The sequence below is a fragment of the Agaricus bisporus genome, assembly GCF_000300575.1.
Source record: "Agaricus bisporus var. bisporus H97 unplaced genomic scaffold AGABI2scaffold_7, whole genome shotgun sequence".
NCBI classification, from domain to species: domain Eukaryota; kingdom Fungi; phylum Basidiomycota; class Agaricomycetes; order Agaricales; family Agaricaceae; genus Agaricus; species Agaricus bisporus.
The window spans coordinates 861,711-882,712 of record NW_006267370.1 but is presented as its reverse complement, the minus strand read 5'-3'; the positions used below and the strand labels follow the sequence as shown (position 1 = coordinate 882,712).

The following is a 21,002-nucleotide window of genomic DNA, read 5'->3' as shown; positions in this document are numbered from 1 at the left end:
GTTCACATCTAAAGCCAAACTGAGTATCACGAAGGAATAAGAGATGTGATGATCCACGCACCCACAGACTAAGTATCCTTGCAGTCGTTCTGCAAAGGAATGTCGATACGCGTTCAGCGTCTAGCACGGCCATGTACCCATAACAACCGCGGCAGAGCCTGGCGATGGGAAATGAGGGACAGAAAAGGAACTGGGGAGCGGAGACACGTACCTCTCCTCGACTCGCCCTGTGGTTGGGGAGTCAAACTCCAAAGGAACAAGCGGAGTGCGAATCACTGCTTATATGCCCCGAAGTTTAGGGCAGGGCTTACCCGACTCCCGCGTAGAATCCCACGCACCAAATGTTCTTCGCCATTCCGCGACTAAAATACTTTCCCTGATTGCACTCGTCATTTCTTCACAATTCAGGCATCTTCCCGAGTGATGTAATGATATTCGGTTGACAGCCGACAAGGCACTCCCGGAATGCCCGCCGGAAAGCAGCTGGTGATCGAATCCGATTCACGCGGCAGACCGGATCGACTGGGTTTCTATTCGTGGACAGTGCAAACGGGTCATTTGGCAGGTCATTGTCCCAGGTGCGCGCTCCAAGAAATTCCATCGACCTTTCCCGTAACGGTTGCCTAGTGAACTCCACCGTCGCCCGCTGAAAATCTACTCCACACCGACTCCACATACTGCGATTCCGTAGTCTTGCTGTTCATCTTCTTACCCTATTGTTCAGCGGTGAACGAACGCCGATTTCTTTCGCCTATACGACACAACACCTCTCGATCTCTATCGCAATCCTTTCTTCATTCGCTTTCGTGTCACCCATGACAGTCGTACCAATGGCACCAGAAATCATCTGGTTCAACCCATCCGAGCCTTACGTTGACGATCCGACCGAGACGCTTGAACTAATGGCCAAGTCCTCGTCAAATCGTGGACCTCTTGGGTAAGTCGGTTATCTCTCATGAGCGGAGCATTCCCTTAGTCATGTCTTTTAGAATATATTACGGTTTCGATGAACAAGATCCCTCGACCGGCGTTTGGGTCATAGGTATCGTGTTTCCCCCTCATTCACTCTTTCTTCACCTCCTCATACTCCTCGATACAGCCTGGAAGAATGTTGCTATGCATAAATCGTTTATGGCACATGAAACCTACGTCGACTTCGCGCTTCCGGTCATGGAAGCAATGATCGGCTCTGGCGAAATGACTCAAATCCTTCTCTTTCATCACCATGCCTTTCTTAAGGCTATCTCATCACCGATCACACAATTCGTCTATATCGCACTTCGTCCTCACCATAATCGGGATTATGAGCTAGAACCTTTAATTCAGAAACTGCAAAGCCAGTTATCACTGCAATCTGGATGTTACTCATCGAGTTGGGGACCGTCAGTAGAACATGATGACATGTACGTTGGTCTTATTGGTTGGAGGTCCAGATCTGTGAGCTTCTTTTTCGAGTACTTTCTAAACTGCTTTCGCTCAGATAACTTATTATAGGATCATGACTGCGCTGTGAATGGAGAGATTGCGGCGACGGTATCTCACATTCGAGAACTGGGTTCGGTTGAGGTCAAATTTACTCGGCTTCAAGCACACCCAACTTCCATGCTCCAAACCAATTATTCCTCTGTTCCGATCATGTGAGCCCTACCTTCGGTAGTGGGAATTATCTAGATGCGCTGTGAAAATCTTCTACAATCTGCAGTAATGCGCAGTGATTCGATATGAACAGTAATCTAATTAGTTACCCAAATTGTACTGTACTATAAGTGTATAATCCTAAATGTGGGGGCATAAATCATGAACGCATTATCAATGCATCATTAATCCCTATGCAGTAGGGACGAGGCTTCGAAGGGCGGGTATCAGGATGCCACGCATCGGACTTAGCTGAGGTGGTATTACCGTTGCACCGCCCAGTCCGCGGCGGTGCCACGAATCAACTAGACAAGACCATTAGCGTTAGTGTCACAAGCAAGGATAAAACCGACATACCCATAGGCTGGGCGGCAATGAACATATTGAAATACACCCAGAGCCTTCCCATCCTTCCACCAATCTTCCTTCCAGTGAACTTCCTCCACATCCGTTCTCCAATCAAAACAGGTCCTTGAAGAGCGAAGAAGACAACGGGTAACCAAGTAAACTCTCTGTTCATCGCCATCATCGAAAGTTCATGGAACAACCCAGAAGCTACAAAGGTTCCGAGTAGCATGCCCAAAGTCCCAATCTTCGCGGAAATAGCTTTCGAGCGCTTGTTTGATGAAGCGGATATCTGAGCAAGGGGAGCCAAAAATAGACTCGTAAGCGTTTCAAAGAGCCATTTCCCCGGGTATGCGCCATAGACGATAAATGTCTGCCTGAGTAATTGATGCCATCTTTTTGCCCAGAGTTCGTGCATCGACTCCGCTAGCCACGGCTTCTCCATCACGGGAGGCCATGCAGACGGAGAGTCTCCGATAGCTCCAACAGCAAACAAGGTGACCAAATCAAATACCATCTCAAACCCCGACACAAGCGAAAATCCAGTCAACATATGGAGGGTCGTAGAAACAATGTATCGGGGAATTGGGGAGAGGCTCGGATAAAATATACTTCCTCCAAGAGGTGTAGCAATGCCTCCAGGAAAGAGTTTCATCATGGATTCGCAAAAATCGACGAGTAAAAAGTTATATACGAAGTCGCGGAGGGTGGCGACGAGGAAATCGTGTCGAGGAGTAAGCGGACGTTTGGATAGGGGTCGATATGTATGTTGGCCGTATTTGAAGGATAAACCGCGATTTGTGTGAAGAAGTTCGAATGCATCACTGAGCCACTTTGGACTATAGTCGGCCAACCTCAAGTGCGTGGAGGCTGGTTTATCAAGTTTGTGGTAGCCGTTCGTTGTCGGGCGATGGTTATCAACGGACTTGGTTTTGTCTTCCAATGAGCCTGGATAGGTTTCGCCGATCTTCAGCATACCCTCCTTCGTCAGGGCAAATTCGAAAGCTTTGGCTATCGTAACCGCAGCCATAAGACCTGAATCAAGTTACAGCCCGTTAAGGGTACATCAATAAGGCCTCGCGATCGAACAGGGTTCACTTACATTGCGTCCAATTGTACACGTTGAACTCTACCTGTGTCCAAGTGAAATGGTATGCAGCAACGAGGACAGCAGACACTGTAAACGGTAGAAGCAGCACTCGGAAAAGATAGGTGTCTGGTCTTCGGGCAAGGTATGCCATGAGTATCATTGGAACGTAGCATAGGACGGGGATTATTCCATTTTGCAAGGTGATGGGTATACGTTTCTCTGCCGGGGGTATGATTGTCCGGAAGGCCAGATGCACGTTGGTGCGGACCCTAGGTTCTAGTTAGCAAGCCGACGCTGTTGAAAGAAGTGCAAACACTCACTCGTCCCAGACGACATCAACCATGCCCAATGCAGGGAAATTGCGTTCCGTTTGGTTGAAAGCCTCCATTGAGAGAACCTCCGAGGGTTATTGCCGAATGATTGGGGAGGAAAGGAGCGAGAAACCAAGGGTATTATAAGGACATGCTTGGCCTGAGCGCTCCTGTCTGGACACCAGGTTGATGATAGGTATTGTTCCTATTAATAAACACGAAAATGCTCCGATGTGTCATCGCCGACTACTCTACATACTCTAACAGGCTAGCACCGCTCCGACTACAACGATCGAGTCCTCATGTACCCGGAGGCGCGAAGAGGAACCTCATCGTGCCCTCATTATTCCCAAAAGTGCTCGAGTAGACCGCAGCAATGTCATCAGCCGATGATGCTCGTTCTCTAGGGGGGTACTCTCCTTCTCGTATAGCAATTTTCAGCTGCAGGAGCTGATCGGCATCGTACGGTACCTGCGCTTGTGCTACGTGAGGATGGTTTGCTGGATGACGGGAGAGATGTGGCGAAGGTGATTGTGGTGTACTGGGTGACGTCGAAGCCGAGGGATTCTGGGCAAAATGAATCATGAGGTCAAGCAGTCGATGGGCAATCTCTACCGGTGGTAAATTAATCTTTGCACAGAATAGAACCTGAGTAACACTTGCCTTGCATATCGGCGACTTGGGACTGGAACTTTACTTCCCAGTCACCTTTTGTCCTTAGCTTTCGGGAAATATCCTGAGCCGCGGCATACTCAGGCGTGTCTGATGGTGCTTGTTCGAAACATGTGAGAAGCGATGCAACAAATAATCCACCAAGCGCAAGAGTATGAGGGGGGAATTCCAAAGGAAGATGCGTCCGATAACTGAGGAGACTCAGTGAAGATAGACTCGTCTTGAGTCAATACTACGCACCAGTCCATGACAAGCCGCCAGGCCAGCTTCGTCAGAAGTTTTGTTGCTATAAGTGCAGCCCGCTATTGAGGTCACTGCCGCTGCAGCCGATGATAACACTAACCTCTTAGCTGCCGTCCTATCTTAATGACGTATGAAAATGGTAAACGACATTTAAAATTGAAGCAAATGGTTTCAAGGATGAGGCGCTCTATGGCTAGTAGCCTTTGTCGATCGCTCTCCACCACCTGTTGGCCAAAAATATGAAATTTAGGACTGAGAATAGAAGAAAAGCGACATCGTCACATGGACAACATACTTGAGGATCCATAGAGTCAAGATCAATCTCTCCTCCCGGGTGCTTGGACTTTGCGGCTAGCTCAGGAAATCTGACAGCATAAGAGACTGCCATAAGCTCGCGAGGTTTTTTGAGGGTGTCATGCATCTTGGTCGAAACGTAGAGAGCGGCGAGGCAAACATCCTATGAGATCTGGTTGTTTATCAAATTCAAGCTCTAGATAATATGGGCTTACGAAGTAATTAAAGTCTTTTTTTGAAAAGTATAAATGGAACCTATGATACAGTGCCTGCGCCGTGGCAATGGTTCGCCTTGGACTATCGTAAAATAAAGATGAGTTCCGGAGAACAATTGGCAAGACCTGTTCGACGCACAAACCTATACGAGCGCCTAGAACTTCAAGTAGCCCACATGCATTTTGGCGCGTCTTCTCGTCGTGCGAGAGGGAGAATTTCCCGCGTCTGAAATTGGTTAGGATACTGGTGTCTTCTGGTGTGAAATACGGATGATAGAATTTAAAGCGTGAGGCAGCTAAACTTGAAGGGGACTGTGCACGCGAATGACCGCCGTCGGCTGAGGACATGGTCGGTAATCAAGGTGAGAAAAAGCCGTGTAATTCTGTTCATTGGGATCATGATCAGCATATGATACTTGGACACTGCATGTCAATGCCTCGGCTAGAGACTCGCCCCTTGGTCCTTGAGCACAATGCGCATTGAAGAAGGCTTTCAACAGGCAAGTCCTATTGTTTCTCTCCTGCAGTCTTCTAAAGTATTGTCCCTAGATTCCTTTTCCTCAACAAAATGTGTATACCTCGGACACGGTTCTCCCAGCACTATTGAAGCGCTTGTTGCCCAAGAGGTGATAGTGATTCGAAATCCACATCCCTCGATACTGAATCCCCGCCGACAGTATATTTGAGGAAATCGAACCGGACCTCGTCCGCCTTGGAAACGACGTCATCAATCGTCAGTATCATTTCACTGCACAAATCTCTGCAGAACACGAATTTATACCAATGTAGGCATTCGCGACCTGGGGGCCGAAGCACATCCACCAAAGCTGGTTCAGTACGACCAATGGGGCCGTCGCGTAGACGAACTACACACGAGTGAGGGATGGCGTAATCTTAAGGCCATTGCTCAACAAGAAGGTATTCCTGCCATCTTCTACGAGCGTAAATACCGAGAACATAGTCGGATCTACGGTTTTGCGAAAGCTGCTTTGATGGCTGGGGACACGCATCTGGTATGTCATGACTACACCCCTCGCTTCCCTTTCTGAGGTCAGTCGGCTGTTCCAGGTCTTTTGCCCACTTAGCATGACAGATGGGGCTGCTCGCACCATCGAGTTGATTGGAAATCAGGAAGCAAAGAATGACATCCTCCCTCGACTCATCAGGTAGCGTAATCCCTCGGCTTAACTGCATTGTTATGGCTGACATCACGCAGTCGGGACCCCTCGGTAGCCTTCACGGCGGGCCAGTGGATGACAGAGGTGCGTTTTATCCTTTTATAAGCAATCTGATTGCTCATGGTCCCTTCAATAGCGACCGGGAGGCTCAGACGTTTCCTTGACGGAGACCACCGCAGTTTCAACTGGGCAGTCAGCACGCTATGGTCCCGAGTACTCATTGAACGGTCTCAAGTGGTTTTCCAGTGCCACAGACGGTGACATATCTGTAGCGTTGGCCCGTACTGGCACCGTCGAAGCTGGTTCTCGAGGCCTCTCACTCTTCTTGATTCCAGTACGACTTCCACTCTTCCCGTCCCCGTCTGAACCAAAACCAACGTCTACGAGCAACAACATTTTCTTGCACAGGCTCAAGAACAAGATTGGTACTCATGCGTTACCGACTGCTGAACTCACACTTGAAGGTGCCGAAGGCTATTTACTTGGCAACCTAAATCAAGGTGTCAAGAATATAACACCGGTTCTCAATATTACCCGCATTTGGTCGTCCTTTCACAGCGTTGGAAACTTGCGTAAATGTCTTGGAATTGCAACTTCGTACGCCACGGTTCGGCGTATTCAAAGTGGAAAGGTGCTTTTAAAGGATGCGCCTATCCATGTGGCTCAGCTTGCTGAAGTGAATCTGTTATATCGTGCATTATGCCACTTTGCTTTCGGTGCTGTTGAGCTGTTGGGCAAGGCCGAATGTGGCTCCGGTAATAAGGAAGAGCAAGAGGATGTTCAGAGGCGGTTGAGAATATTAACGCCTGTGTTGAAGGGATATACAACTGAGAAAGCTTGTTCTGGTATGGAGGAAGCTATGGTGGCCCTGGGAGGTGCTGGTTATATGGAAGAAAATGGCTTTGGCTTGTGCATCCGTGATGCTTTGGTCGAAAAGTATGTGTTCAAGCTATGGCGAAAAGACTACGGAACTGACCACTATACCAAACGGCAGGATCTGGGAGGGAACAACAACCGTTCTCGCGCTGGATCTGGTGAGGTCAGTAGCGGATGGTAAGAACTTGCTAGCTTTTATATCAGTATGTATCTCTTCAATGATATGCTTAATGAAGTTGTTCATATATTTCTGGCAGTGGGCGTGCTCTATCGTAGCTTCTACACCTGGTGTTCTCACTCCCGGGTTCGAGGCCTCATTCAAGCTGCTTGATCTTGCCATCAACGAACTGTCCACTGCATACGATGCTCCCATTTCTCCCTTGGTTCCCCGCCCGGCACTCCTCTTGGTTGGTTCCATCGCGTCAAGTATCTATCTTCTTGAACATGCAATATGGTCTCATACCCACAAAGAACTTGAGGCAGATGTGGACATTGAGGTTTTCAATAGGTGGATTGTACAGAGCGGTTTAGAGGGTTACACTGAAGCGGTGAAGAAGGCGAAGGACGCTGGGAAAGCAGGAGCAAGAGTGAAAGCAAATGAAAAGATAGTATTCGGTGCGAAACTGTGATTTTCTTGCGGTTCATCGGAGCTGCGATTTCCAATAAAAGTGATTGACCGCATTTACGGTGCTTTCATTTCTTGCGCACCGTCGTTTAGAGTGACATCCTCGTCTCCCGTCCAATTTCCGTGAATCGCCTCTGTTCTTCCGTTCAGGGAAGCCATCCCACATGCAAATGTGATGCAGGACTGAGCGAAGAGAAAACACATTTGGTGATTATCTTTAGTCTATGACCGCCTTCTCGCATGCGGGGCCTGAGGCCTGCCAATTCTTTTGAATTCCTTGCTCCTGGCTTACATTTTGGTTATATTTGTACTTCTGCTGAATTGACCCGGGTCTAGACAAGGTCAGATTGGTGTATCTATCTTGGTGATTGGAGGTTTTTAATATCGTTTAGGAGCATAGTGAAATTTTATGTGACGTCTCTACTCAATGCTTTGTACTGCTAACTTCAAATTCTCTCCTGAAATACAAAATCCCTGTTTCGTGGTGGTCCTCCGTCATCAATTAATGCGTAGTTCCCGTTACCGTAAGTAGTATCAACACTTTGGTTCAAAGTATAATCCAAAATCTACATTCATCATAACCATCACGACCCTGTCTTCTATATTTCCACAGGGGACCTACTTTTGGTCGGACTCAAAGAGTGATAAGCACGTCGTGCTTATTTTACCCTGAAACACCCACCTGCTCATACCCTGGTCAAAATCACTTCTTCGTTGGTGCCGCGCCGCGGCAATTGAAGACTTAACGGCTGTCAGATGAGTCTGTCAAATTGTCAAAATTTCTATTCGATTATGCAAGTACGCCTGTATGTTGCGGGAAAGGTTCGATTTAAACACGCATCGATGGGACGACTAGATTTTGAGGAGTGCTTGTCGACTGGGGTGGCAATGTTTGACTGACCGTTCAACAGACGTCTAGTGTATTTTGGGCGATGGGCCTGCGAATTCGAAGTTTAAAGCACAAGAGCCAGACAACTCGGCTCCCAACTACCGAGGCATGTCGCATAATGAGCCATCTACGGATCGCTCGCCTCACTCTCCTCGATATTCTCGCTACTCCCGCTTTCCTGACCTTGAAGCATTTGCTCTTCGTTCACGAATACCACCGCCCCCACCTATCGGACATACAGAAAGATCCTCAGATGGCCACATCTCCCCCGCGTCCGCCTATCATCACCCATCAACATCAAGCACCTTCCTTCAGTCCTCTACATACTCCATGACAGGATACATCCCCAATCCTCCATTCCGGGGCTCCCAACCAATTGACGCAACCAGGCCTTTCACATCAATACATCAGCTAGACCACCCGACGTATCAAGATTACTCATCTGCTCAACAACCCACACATCTCGCATGGCGTCCGTATCCTCAAAGTCTCTATCATCCTCCTCTCACTACGGATATCCCATGCCCAGACCCAGCTCGTTCGCTGCCGAGCTCCCCACCTCTTCATGCTGTGCAGCCTTCTGTGCGTTGCGTTTTTGGACTGTGAAACGTTCCTAATAATGACCGTACCAGCTTTCACGCTACGCGCATTACCAGGGTCAAGGCATGTTCAGTGGATCCCGCAACATGTCTTTTTCAGACAATACATTTATTGATAATAGCATCACATCAGATAGCTGTAAGTCTTGTTCACATTGTCTATTTGATGCATATATACTCACTCTCGTCAGTTATGGATAAGCTTCTGCAGCATACAATAATCGGAGCAGAATTTGACTCTTCTGACCGCCATCCGCCACCACGGTGTCACCCCGGAACCCGATTAGCGATCGTAGAAAGATGCAAAGTCTTTATTGTCCAGTGCAACGGCGAAGGAAAGATGCGCTGGGTCGTCGGCGCCGCTGGAGTTGGAAAGTCGGCCATCATGCAGATCGTCGCTGAGGAACCCCCTGTCGACGTCATCTTGGGTGCATCAGTTTTCCTTTCCGTCAATGGACGCCAGGATGGGAGGAAAATATTTACGACCATCGCCTATCAACTCGCAGCCAAGTGCGAGGTCTATTGTCAGTTCGTCCGGAACCAGATCAGCCGCGATCCGTCTCTCCTTCGCAAATCACTACCAGCCCAGTTCCAAAAGTTCATTGTTGATCCATTTGTCCACCAGCGTCTGTTCAATCCTTCACAACGATTTCTTATCATCATTGATGGCCTCGACGAGTGTGACGATCCCCTCACGCAGCAAGAACTTCTAGGGTTGATCTCGGATTTCTGCATCAAATATCCTTCCTCCCCCATCGTGTGGTTTGTTGCCAGTCGCCCGGAGCCTCACATCACTTCGTTCTTCAATGATGTCAGGGTTGCACCAGCATACACGAAGGAGGAAATCAAGATAGACTCCGACGAAGCATGCGAAGATGTTCAACGATATCTTCGCAATGAGCTGAGCAAGGTCAAACTCGCATATCCTACGCTCAAACATAAACGCGAGTGGCCCTCCGAGCTTGAATTCACCAAGATTGCTACAGCATCGGGTGGGCTATTTGCGTACGCTTCAACAGTGGTCCGATATATTGGTGACCCTCACTATCGAGATCCAGCCGCTCAGCTACGTCGCGTGCTCGAGGTTATTAGTGGTGGTTCAAAGGATGGTGTGTTGGGAAGGGATCACCCGATGGCTCAGCTTGATGCATTATATCGAAGGATCCTCTTCAACATTCCGCCTGATGTCATGATTAACACCAGAAAACTGCTGCTTATATATTCAGAATATGGTTGGCATAGAGCATATTTTCGCTCAACATGCAATATTCTGGGGTTGACCGAAGATGCCGCCTATGGTGCCGTTTGTCATTTGCACGCTGTTGCGAAGGTGCCTGCGCCCGAAAACGCTGACAACGAGGGTCTCGAGTTTCTTCACAAGTCATTTCCAGACTTTCTAGTCGACTTCAAACGTTCTGGATTTTCTCTTGACTTTGAGGATGAAGCCAATCAATTCCAGGCCCAGACTCTATTTCGAGTTGTCGAGCAGGTCCCCGATAACTTCAATGATACGGAAAGAGGTGAAGCTATTGAATGTGGTGATTTTGGTTATCTCAAAGGTGGCCCTGATTGCTGTGGCAAAATCTCACTATCCTGGCCTGGTGATGAGCGTTATCAACTGACTGACGATCAGCTCAGGCTCAGGTTGTACTCTAAATCAGTGGATAGCTTATGCTACGAATTTCACCCTCTCAGTGATCTATATTGGAGTATGCCCTGCTTTCATATTTTGACCGTACGTTTCACTGCGCCTGGCTATGCATTTCCAATCGAAGAATTGCGAGACTCCGCGTTCGTAAGTTCGCTCTAGCGTCTATGTGCCTATCTACAATGCTGAAGCTACACATCAGGAACAGTTTCGCCCTGAACTCAAGGAGCTTGGGAAGTTGAGACAAGTGCCACTTCGGACATTAGATTATGCTGCCATCTGTGGGAGAGTTGATCTCCGGTTTGTGAGCCCTATTGGAATTGATACGAAACTTTCTGACCCCTGGAATCCGTCTTGCATGGTGAGTTTTAGCTTTAATTGTCGAATCGAAAGCATCTTAATCTATGTAGCATTACAAGTTTGGACCGGGGAATGGCGATGATTTACAGCAGAGGCGAGGCTGGGTGACTTCTTTTTGGAGATATACAACAAATCCTGGGGTCGAAGTAACACTTGCAGATATTCCGCGATTCAATATTGAAGCTGGTCAAGAATCTCATTGGAAATCCGCTCGTAAAAAAGGTTATCGCGAGTGCCCAACCTGTTTGCGACGCTTCGCCCATCAATTCCACCACCTTCGAGATCAACTTGCTACCGTTTTCATTGACTCGACCGAAATGAGCTACGTAGAATTCTCGTTTGTCGACACAGATGATGGTGTGTCAGAGTGGAGATACCGATTTTTTCATTCCGGCCGTCCGTCATGTCTTGGTTGATGCGTAGCGTACCTTTTACCTGGGTACTGGCACTTGTTCATGATCAGCTTTAGTATTGACCATATACAATGATCGCGCGGTTGTCGTCTATGACAACGTTTATACAGGCGTGTAACTTCTATAATGCCGTGGCGCTGCAATCAAAAATTCAAATTACGGGTAAGGAGTGTAAGGAGACCATAAACCCAGCACTAGGAAGACGGAAGCTCTTGTATATCACCAACAATATCTCCGAGAAGCAGCCAGTCGTTCTTTCCAAGATTCTGGTACAATTACAAAGTGGCGTACTGGATCATAGAACTGTCATTGAAGAGACCTAGAATGAAGATTGAATTCAAGGAGCCATTCATTCACTCGATAAGGCCAATAAGAGAGGTTGAGTGCGGAGTGGGCTTGGAGTTGGAACACGTGAGGCTTTGATAGAAATTGATTGTCTCGACTCGACCTCTGTTCCTTCCTTCACCATCCCGTCGACCAGCCCGGACGCCAGTCTGCCACTCTCACTCAATGGCGACCTATTACACAGCACCTCGTCACCGTGCACCACCCATCCAAACACCTTCGTATTCCCAAACAGTATCAGAACATGATTGGGACCTTATCAGCCAGTCATCCTACATTTTTCCAGACCCGGAGTCGGCGGAAGTCAGTCCGACCCCAAGATCCGCTGTCTCGTATTCAAGTACTGCATCCTTCTCCGAAATTTCTGTTTCCGAACTTGGTTCTGAAGGATTCAGCCCTTTTTGCACACCTGAGATAGACCCTCCAGTCACGGCCATTTCCCGTCCGCCCCGTAGCTCTCTCCCACCTTCCCTGAAATCACGAAGGCAAGGACAAATTCTGAGGCCTGATCTTCCCTGGTCACGCCAGTTTGATATTCAAAAGACAATACCATCGGATGCAGAGTCGTTGAATGATACTCAGCAGAGTATCTCAGATACACATACTCTTCCCCGTTCAAATTCAAGCTTCCGCCATCCGTTATCTCGAATACCAGCTAAATCATCGCCACATTCAAAACGGAGATCATTCGCCCATCGTCGCACGCCCCAATATCCAATGCCTTTTTTATCCTTCTTCTCGTCCCTACTCCGTGTAGATGAATCAACCCTGGATCTTCTCGTCTTACTTGATTCAAAGGGTCCGGTATTATTTCCTGCGGAAGATATCTCGGAAGTGGATTTTGATGCCAAGGGGGAGACAGCGACTCCCGCAGTGTCGCACGGAGTAGAAAAGTTTATTTCTACTGTTGCCGATGATAGCGGTGAAAACCTCGTATGGCAAGGGCTTTTGTCTTTCGACGTCATTTCTGTTGGCGAGTACAACATGACGTCAATTTCATGTATGTGGGCTGCAGTCACTGAATTGGCCTCTACTGGGTACTCAGTTTTGACTTACTTCACTTTGCCTATGTTTAATCAACAGTCAACTGAGGCTGACTGAGGCCTCGAAGCCCCCGCCATTTCTTCCCTTTGCACTCCGTAGATCGTAGAGTCGTACAGTTCGGATGGACTATATTATACATGTAGATAAGGCAGAGCATTATATGTAGTATATTAATGTGTGATAATACTTAATATCATGTATCGCGACATTTCGCTAAAGCTACAGTCTTACCGGCCTGTTTGACGTCTTCGCACTTCTAAACTACTTTCGTTGCAGGACAAACGATAGATTTTTGAGCCACAGTACTTTTACAAATGCATTTCATCTTTTGAATCACTTAAATCTAAGCGACAATACGGCCAGCAACAATCTCAGAAGAGTCCCAGATACGGATTGCCTCATGAGCGGCCTTGATTCCGCTACCAATCATAGCACCAAAAGTGGGTCCCATTCGGTTCGAACCATCGTGTTCGGATAGCTCCATCCCTGGAGAAAAATCAGTATATTTAAACTTCTGTGCAAGTAAATGATACGAACCGGTCATGACGAGTCCAGGTGCGACTTCACGCGTACCATTAACAATCGCCGGTTCCGCACGATTCATATCCAAGCCCCTCATGTTGCCGAGCTCTTTGAGGAGACCAGCACTCACCATGCGCTTGGCACTGAAGGCACCCATTGGTCCATCATGTCCCGTCGCGGAAACAATGACAGGTGCAGTGATTGTGTTGGGGTCCATGCAGGATTGAGTGTCATGGTTAAGGGCCACGAGGGTCCAGTTGGTGACGACACCGCCAACACGCTGGTTTTGTGATTTGGCGTCGGGGTGGATAATCAAGTCCTCGACCGCTGTCGCGTTCATCAAAACGACGTTGGGGAAGGCAAGAGTCTTGGACAGCAGGGTAGAAGTGAAGAGAGCAGCATGCTTGATGACAATAAAGTGGCCTTCATCTTCATATTCAATACCAAGCTCTCGGACAAAGCGGTCTGCAGGCTTGCGGATAACCTAGCAGGGTTATCAGCAATCTAAAATGGCTTAACGGTTTATATAAATAGATAGATATACCATAGGTGTCATTAGCTGGCCACCGAGCCATGCACCGCCGCCTGGAGCGACATTGGCTTCAATGATCGTGATCTTGAGCTAAAGATACAACGATCGAGGTGAGAACTCCAACTCTATTGGACGAATATGTTGAAAAATCTTACGTCAGGTCGGAGACTGGCCAAAGTGTAAGCGCAAGTCAATCCAGCACTCCCAGCGCCAACGATGACGACGTCGGAAATCGCGCGTTCGTACATAGTGGTCATGTACCTGTTTCAGTGGGTTATACATTGACGGCACTTCGATAGCAAAAAAACAAAGAACATACCTCTTAATCATGGCGCGAGATACTTCGGCTTCAGTGATAGGCGCAAACTTGTATGAGCCATCGTAGTCTTCGACAACGTCATGTTTTTGACGAGTCATAGTAGACTGGTTGTATTTCTGTTGGAGAACAGAAGGTTTCTGCTCAGTGACAGCGACAGGAGCCATAGGTGATAATCAGAGGATGGGCGAAGAAATCAGTGAGAGTTTTCTTTGGACTTCCTACTTTATACGCTCCTCTAGCCCCAATGAGATAAAAGATGGTGCTTTGTGAGACCGATGTGATTTTCGATGAGATCAGAGGATGCAAAAGGCATTTGTTTCACTGCCTTTTGAGAGATAGAAATTTCCATCCGGAACATCTTCCTCCACGGTTAGTTGGTTCACCCCGAAATACCTCAGGAACCGTTGGCCGAGGACTCGGGTCACCAGTGATAAAATATTTGTTGAATCCTACACGGCCAGAAGACTCCCTATTCCCGTGGCACCTGTGAAAAACCACCATACTTGCCGACTTCTTGCGTACAACTGTTGTATGGTAAGGTTATGGTATTTGATGCAGTTCAGTCGACAGGAGTTGTCAACAAAGTATCAGCCTCTGGTTACGGTTTGCAGGGTCAATCCTAGAATTTATATTAGAGTATCAAATCAAGAAGGAATATATAGGATCTTTACTTGTGCGTGGGCCTGCGCTTTGGTCCAGTGTCGTTCATATTGTGAATTGTGGGGATAATCTAATGATGGACGGAACAAATTCGGACGATGGCATCGGATCGCATCGGATCTCATAGTGCCAACAGCGGCCCGGGCATGCTGCCTGTGTTCCAATCCTAGAAGTCTTTCCGGGGCCGTCGACTCGCCGATTTTTTACTTAATTAAAAATAGCGTGGCTGTGATACCTTGAAACTTTTGAATCCTCGACTTCTAGAGGTTAAATGGTACAGTACTGTATTTCGCGGTTGAGCATCAGTAGTCGTGTGACAATGATGCTATCTCGAGCTGTCGGATCATTGGGAAGGATTTGAGGGTGGGCTCTTATTCTGCTTGTTGACAATGTAATCGAATACGGCCAAAAGAAAAAGACTGACTAACTTACGACGATCAGCATGCATGGTTTATGGCGGTCGCTTGTTGTATAGGCGATACAAGGGTGGAAGAAAAGACTCGACGTCGCTGTGTCCCACCAGTCGATCGGCTGCTTCCCAAGTTCCCAGGCTGCAATCAATCGCCAGCCACACTCTTTACAGTCTGGTCTTGAATTGACTTCGAGCTTAGTTTGACGTATACCAGGGGCCAACGGGGAGTACTTGCTCTAGATTACGCTTCGCCTACGCAACAAGCTGCAGCTCAGCGTAAGCTTAGACGGTGGGGGTAGGTCGAGCGGAATAATTGAGTCCCTACGGTGAGAACTCGTGTAGAGTTGTAGTAATCGTGCGTTGAGATGTAGCAAATGTCAAGCGACTTTTTAGCAAAGCAGTGATTGATTAGTTGGTTCAGGCTTTCGGCCCATACTTAAATAAGCCATGTGCAATTTTGTTACTTACTTTCCTGACCCCCGCCTAATTCTACTGCCACTCACCTATATCTACAGGGTGACTGACCCTGACCGCGCCAGTGTACCCCGAGTTGGTAGGCGATCTTTGGCTACCGCCGATTCAGACGACACGCTGTCCCTATCTAGCTCCCGGCCCCGGCAGTGACCACTGCCACCACTTTCTACCCCTCCGGATATATAACCTACGCATATCTATGTCTCAAAATTTCATGACTGGGGATCCTCTCTCGCTCGACCGCATACGGTCGGTCCTCACTCGCTTAGAGGACACGATCATCTTCTCTCTCATTGAACGGGCACAATTCGCACACAATCCTCGGATATACCAGCGAGGCGCCTTCAAAGAACTAACAGAACAAGGATTCGATGGTAGCTGGCTCGACTGGTTTCTGAAAGAGACCGAAGTCTTCCATGGTTCGTCTCTGCCATTCGTTCAGCGCCTATCTATTGATTGAGTCATGTTCTAGCAAAGGCTCGCAGATACACCAGGTTCGTCCACAAACCATCTTGCTCATAGAAAGCCTGCATCCTAACCTCTGACCTTAATCAGTCCAGACGAATTTCCATTCACCCCGCTTTGCGACCTTCCAAAACCTGTTCTTCCACCTCTGTCTTTCCCTGAGATACTCTACCCCAACAAAGTCAATGCAAACCCTTCCATCCGTTCCTTCTACACCCGGGCCATCGTCCCAAGGATCACACGCAGAGCGACGCTAGCTCTTGCAGCCAAGAAACGACAGTACGGAATCGTCGGTGACGATGAATTCGAGGATGACGGTAACTACGGCAGTGCCGCGACCATAGATGTCGAAGTACTACAAGCTATCAGCAAGCGTGTACACTATGGTCAGTCAAACTATATTATCCATCTTGTATCCCGATTATTGAATTTTGAACTCCAGGCAAATTCGTTTCCGAGTCCAAGTTCATTCATGATCCAGCGGCCTTCATTCCCCATATTCAATCGCGTGATCGTGAAGCTCTAGAGGCGCTCATAACGAAACCCGAAGTCGAGATGAAACTTCTCGGCAGACTGCAAAAGAAAGTCGAAACTTACTCTCCGGATATTGTTGCAGACAGCGATTCATCATCGAAGACGAATGGTCTTAACGGACTCAGGAAGCTAAATAATGGAAAAATTGATATTGACGGTGTTGTGGATCTTTACGAAAGCTATATCATTCCCCTAACGAAGGAAGTCGAGGTAACCACTATATTTCAATTCCTCTGCTGATTCCATGTCTAATTTCTGTTCAGGTGGATTACCTTCTTCACCGCCTGGATGGGCTAGACGAAGAAACAATTGAAATGTTGAGGAAAAAGGACTTTTGAGGTTATTGACATGATCTGTAGCACTAGCGCATTTATCTGAATTTTCGGTTTCCCGTGATGCTTTGGATCCAATCGTACCACTATATTTGCCTGGGGAGCATTATGAAAAAAAACACGGAGTAGCCAAAAGAATAAGGATAGAGGAATCCAGGTAACGAATGACGTGAGTTAGTGCAACAAAAAGCAGATAGAGACGACAAAAATGGAGCAAATAGACATATACACGAAAATGTCACCGGGTATGAAGCGTATTGAAGAATAAACAAGATATATGTAGATAAAAAAACAAATAGGGCATAATGTTGAACAAAAAGATGGACAAGATATAAACGCAATGTTGTTCAGGTCAGAGTCCAAGGCCTTTCCGAACTGTCAGTAGCTGAGCTCAAAGGGGGAAAGAGGAACGTACGTACCTTCCAGCAGCTTAAGTCTGTCCTCGTCGGATATATTTCGAGTGGCACGTCTTGCGAGCAACTTTTCGGTACGGTATTTTTCATATAGTACCTCTCGGGTATGTATTTTGAGAACCTGTGTCATAAAAATGTTAGATTCCCAACTGAACAATCGCAAACATCAACTCAATGCCTACCCTCAGATGAGTTGACAGAATCGCGGTTCTCATCGCCGCAAAATCACAATGTTTGGGATCAAGAACGTCGACCGTTCCCCACCTGAACCTACGTACAAACTTTCCCTTCATGTCTGCTGGCGGACCCTGTAGGAAAGTTTGTTTCGACGTCGGAGAATCGCCCTGAGTTGAGGCCACCGAAACCGGGGACATGACGCTCTCCGCTTGATCGTCGTGTCCACCTTCAGTCGACGCGACACTTTGTGGAACGGCGGCACCTGGCGTGAGAGGACTATCTACAGCAGACGCGGCCTTGGGGCGCCTATGCTTCTTGTTCTCCGGGGTGATCAAAGCAAAAGGTAGTAAGGAACCGATGTCGTCTTTTGCAATCACATGCGCAGAGAAGCGGACATTGGCAACACTGTCGAGGTCAGTGGCATCTGGGCTCATAGGTCGTCTGTCGTCTTCAGCAACTCTGGATAGTTCCCGACGGCGTGAGCGAGATCGAGAAGGAGCACGATGCCTAGAGGGACGGAGTTTGATAACTGGTCGTGATATCCTTTCTTCTTCTTCTTCATCTTCATCATCATCATCCCCTTCCTCTTCTTCTTGAATGTCCTCAGCTTTCAGAGCACTGTCACCGTTTTCAGCGTGTCCGTTCACTGAACCGTTTGTCATCCCATGGGCAAACTTTGCGCTTCTCTTGCTCGTCCTTTCCTCTGCAGGTTTAGCGGAACCGAACACACCGAAATCAATGCCAGCATCTGCCATTCCCTTCCGTACTGTACACGTAAACAATCAGACTACACCCTGTTTAGAAAGCATTTTTTTCTTTAAAGAGACTTACCAGCTTCCTTGACGGCCTCTAACATCTCATCAGTCAACGAGTCCGCATGAGCGATGACGGGAAGAACATTGGATCTGTTCGAAATTCGACGTATGACTTTAATCTCTGCTGGCGCCATTGTCAACGGACCCTCATCCTCATCTTCATCCGAGTCGTCACCAGAACATGTGTCAGGTACGAGCTCAGGAGGGTGCGAAATCGTGGTCTCCGAACGCGTCTTGGTAAGACCTGATCCTATTTGAACCGTTCGCCTTGTTTCCGAGGTTATTGACGTCGGGTCAATCATATAGATACAACTACAAGTTTAAAGATATAAGCAAGAACGGAAAACGACCAACGGTTTCATGACGCGCTTACAGATGGACGTGTTGGTCGCCTTTCTGTTGCCGAATAACTTTGGATTCCTAAAATGCATTGGGCCAAAAGCTTGAGTCTGACTTTAAACCCGCCTAAACAAAGTCGCGCACTCACTTCGTTCATGGTATCCGCATATTGTGCATCAACATGCCTAAGAATCGCGTTAACCTGTCTCTCCAACTTCAACTCCCGTCCTTCCTGAAATTCGAGCCCTGGTGTATCTATCACCGAAAGGAGGATTCTGTCAAATCTGGATTCGGATATTTCAATCGAGGCGCGTTGGATCGTATTCGTAGGCTTGGTCAGGTCATCTAAAATCTTGTCAAGAGCGACACGTTGTTCCTTTGTCGCAGTCGGAGAAATATCTGCCGTTTCAAGCAACAATCGAAGCAATGAAGATTTTCCAGTGCCCTTACTCCCAGCGACCTACTCAACCCCTCAGCAAACCCCAATTCCCAAAACAAAAACCAAAAAAAAAAGAAATAACATACCATGATATTAAACGCTGGCGGTATCTTTGCTCTTCTCTGCCCAATCTTCGACCCAACCGAATGTTCACTCTTCTCCTTCTTCTCATACCTCTTCTTTCTCATTTGATTGAGTGCTTCCGCAGGTGTTGCCATTGCCATATAAAACGATGAAATCGGTGCTTTCGTGTCATCCACACCTCCTGCCCCTACAGTAGAAGAAGAACCAGGAGTCGGTACGGTAGTAGGACGAAAGAAAGGTTTATGAAACTTGACAGGATCTCTGCCTGCCGAAAATGATATTCTAGTCGCACCTTGAACTCTGTTCGTGCTCGCGACGCTGGGTCTACCATTTGCTGTTGTACCCCCACCACCACCATGACTGGACTCCTCGGTTGTGGCCATTAGGGAATTGGCTTCGTCTTCAGCATCGAACCTCCGGATAGCTGCTACATCTACCAAATCTTCAGGCCAGGGGATCGACCCTTGCACAGTTTTAAGGTCTGGTAGAGAAGGAGAAGTCCTTATTGGGGACGTTTCTTCGGATTTCTTGGGTTTGCGTCTGAAGGAGAACATTGATGTTGTTGTTGTTGTTGTCGTTGTTGTTGATGATCAACAGATATTCTTTCGTTATTTCCTCGGTGCGCGTTGTGTTTTTCGGAAGAGTGAGAGAGATATGTGTTACGAAGAGGAACCAACAAGAAAAATGGAATGTTAGGGGCCAACGTGCCCTGGAAAAGTAAATGGGGGAAAGTATACGTGAAGTCGACAACCGCGAAGAAAAAAAACAAAAGGACGCGTTAGTCCAAAGGTTGAAGCCAAAAAGTCTGAAAGTCGCGCGCGGCCCGTAAAAAGGAGTGGTTACGGGTTCGTCGCTAAGCAAAAAAAAAAACAAGTCTTGTCAAAAACTCAGAAAAACCTGCTCGCCCCATCAACTATTTCATTCACTCACGGAGTTTGGAAATTCTTTGTAATACAACAACAGGGGGAGGGGAGGCAGACTTTTGGAACAGGACTCAAGTAACGCAGGTTTGGTACTTGGAGGATTGCCAGTGGGAAACAAGCGGGGTGTATAGATCAGACGACAATCATGCTTTTTCAGGAACCAATCAATCACTCAAAAAAAGGTTCACACACCACCCCTCCTCCGCAGGGGAAAATCATTATCACCGAACACGCCACCAAGAATCCCTAGAAGAATCAATGCTTTTGGTTGGACTACTATTTAGATTTTGAGATCAAAAACTTGTTCAGGCGCTTTAAACGCCCAAAACTCTATCAGAATAGAGGTTGTAAACACGAAAGAAAAGAAAAAACACAATAGAAAAAAAAGGAGACAAAGAAAAACACAAAGAACCTCTCTTCAAAATACAGCTACAGTCCTTTTGATAATTTGAACGCAAAGAATAGAAAAATAAGAACACGGTAAGGAAAGAAGAAACGCAGAAACCTAATATTTGAAATCTGAATCACAGATCACACTTCAAAGTAAAAGGGGGGAAAGGAAATAAATGACAAAGAAAGAGAGAGAGAGACAACGTTTACTTTATACGACAGATTGTTTATCTCAAGACCCAATTGTATCCCAAAGATAATTATTGAAAAAGGGAAGAAAAAAAAAGGTTTTTGAACGTTGTGGCGGCGAGCACTTTGAACTACCTGCGACGCATTGGTTTTGGGCGGTGGCAGGGAGAGGGGAGACAGACAGAAGAGGAAGAAAAGCAG

General features: G+C 47.4%; 9 protein-coding genes across 9 annotated transcripts; 5 read left to right on the top strand and 4 right to left on the bottom strand.

Moving 5' to 3' along the window:
* Positions 1–364: 364 nt before the first annotated feature.
* AGABI2DRAFT_207011 (hypothetical protein) lies at positions 365–1,641 on the top strand (the record flags this gene model as incomplete). Its single annotated transcript, XM_006462524.1, has 5 exons — positions 365–578; positions 628–937; positions 990–1,042; positions 1,100–1,437; positions 1,495–1,641. Exons 2-5 carry the CDS (start codon positions 816–818, stop codon positions 1,639–1,641), a joined length of 660 nt encoding a protein of 219 aa, XP_006462587.1. The 5' UTR covers positions 365–578; positions 628–815.
* On the bottom strand, positions 1,604–3,994 carry AGABI2DRAFT_193700 (hypothetical protein). The gene is made up of 4 exons (XM_006462523.1): positions 3,391–3,994; positions 3,083–3,339; positions 1,993–3,015; positions 1,604–1,940 (listed from the first exon to the last, which is right to left on the bottom strand). The coding sequence occupies exons 1-4, from the start codon at positions 3,456–3,458 to the stop codon at positions 1,828–1,830; spliced, it is 1,461 nt and encodes a 486-aa protein (XP_006462586.1). The 5' UTR covers positions 3,459–3,994; the 3' UTR covers positions 1,604–1,827.
* A 12-nt stretch (positions 3,995–4,006) lies between these two features.
* Positions 4,007–5,153, bottom strand: AGABI2DRAFT_152024 (hypothetical protein; the record flags this gene model as incomplete). Its single annotated transcript, XM_006462522.1, has 6 exons — positions 4,007–4,244; positions 4,294–4,339; positions 4,397–4,520; positions 4,592–4,753; positions 4,806–4,887; positions 4,945–5,153. 6 exons carry the CDS (start codon positions 5,151–5,153, stop codon positions 4,007–4,009), a joined length of 861 nt encoding a protein of 286 aa, XP_006462585.1.
* A 125-nt stretch (positions 5,154–5,278) lies between these two features.
* On the top strand, positions 5,279–7,540 carry AGABI2DRAFT_186473 (hypothetical protein; the record flags this gene model as incomplete). Its single annotated transcript, XM_006462521.1, has 9 exons — positions 5,279–5,305; positions 5,355–5,431; positions 5,483–5,538; positions 5,595–5,818; positions 5,874–5,971; positions 6,022–6,067; positions 6,120–6,919; positions 6,978–7,062; positions 7,117–7,540. The coding sequence occupies 9 exons, from the start codon at positions 5,279–5,281 to the stop codon at positions 7,486–7,488; spliced, it is 1,785 nt and encodes a 594-aa protein (XP_006462584.1). The 3' UTR covers positions 7,489–7,540.
* A 941-nt stretch (positions 7,541–8,481) lies between these two features.
* Positions 8,482–11,396, top strand: AGABI2DRAFT_119436 (hypothetical protein; the record flags this gene model as incomplete). Its single annotated transcript, XM_006462520.1, has 5 exons — positions 8,482–8,955; positions 9,006–9,111; positions 9,164–10,767; positions 10,823–10,981; positions 11,031–11,396. 5 exons carry the CDS (start codon positions 8,482–8,484, stop codon positions 11,394–11,396), a joined length of 2,709 nt encoding a protein of 902 aa, XP_006462583.1.
* A 455-nt stretch (positions 11,397–11,851) lies between these two features.
* AGABI2DRAFT_193696 (hypothetical protein) lies at positions 11,852–12,996 on the top strand. Its single transcript, XM_006462519.1, has 2 exons — positions 11,852–12,737; positions 12,822–12,996. The coding sequence occupies exons 1-2, from the start codon at positions 11,904–11,906 to the stop codon at positions 12,837–12,839; spliced, it is 852 nt and encodes a 283-aa protein (XP_006462582.1). The 5' UTR covers positions 11,852–11,903; the 3' UTR covers positions 12,840–12,996.
* A 129-nt stretch (positions 12,997–13,125) lies between these two features.
* On the bottom strand, positions 13,126–14,253 carry AGABI2DRAFT_72787 (hypothetical protein; the record flags this gene model as incomplete). The annotated part of the gene is made up of 5 exons (XM_006462518.1): positions 13,126–13,268; positions 13,320–13,788; positions 13,849–13,926; positions 13,992–14,097; positions 14,156–14,253. The coding sequence occupies 5 exons, from the start codon at positions 14,251–14,253 to the stop codon at positions 13,126–13,128; spliced, it is 894 nt and encodes a 297-aa protein (XP_006462581.1).
* A 1,456-nt stretch (positions 14,254–15,709) lies between these two features.
* On the top strand, positions 15,710–17,093 carry AGABI2DRAFT_193694 (hypothetical protein). Its single transcript, XM_006462517.1, has 6 exons — positions 15,710–15,776; positions 15,833–16,120; positions 16,174–16,195; positions 16,257–16,552; positions 16,609–16,910; positions 16,964–17,093. Exons 2-6 carry the CDS (start codon positions 15,901–15,903, stop codon positions 17,036–17,038), a joined length of 915 nt encoding a protein of 304 aa, XP_006462580.1. The 5' UTR covers positions 15,710–15,776; positions 15,833–15,900; the 3' UTR covers positions 17,039–17,093.
* A 291-nt stretch (positions 17,094–17,384) lies between these two features.
* On the bottom strand, positions 17,385–19,853 carry AGABI2DRAFT_152018 (hypothetical protein; the record flags this gene model as incomplete). The annotated part of the gene is made up of 7 exons (XM_006462516.1): positions 17,385–17,398; positions 17,452–17,566; positions 17,628–18,388; positions 18,454–18,749; positions 18,811–18,857; positions 18,925–19,236; positions 19,302–19,853. 7 exons carry the CDS (start codon positions 19,851–19,853, stop codon positions 17,385–17,387), a joined length of 2,097 nt encoding a protein of 698 aa, XP_006462579.1.
* Positions 19,854–21,002: the final 1,149 nt, after the last annotated feature.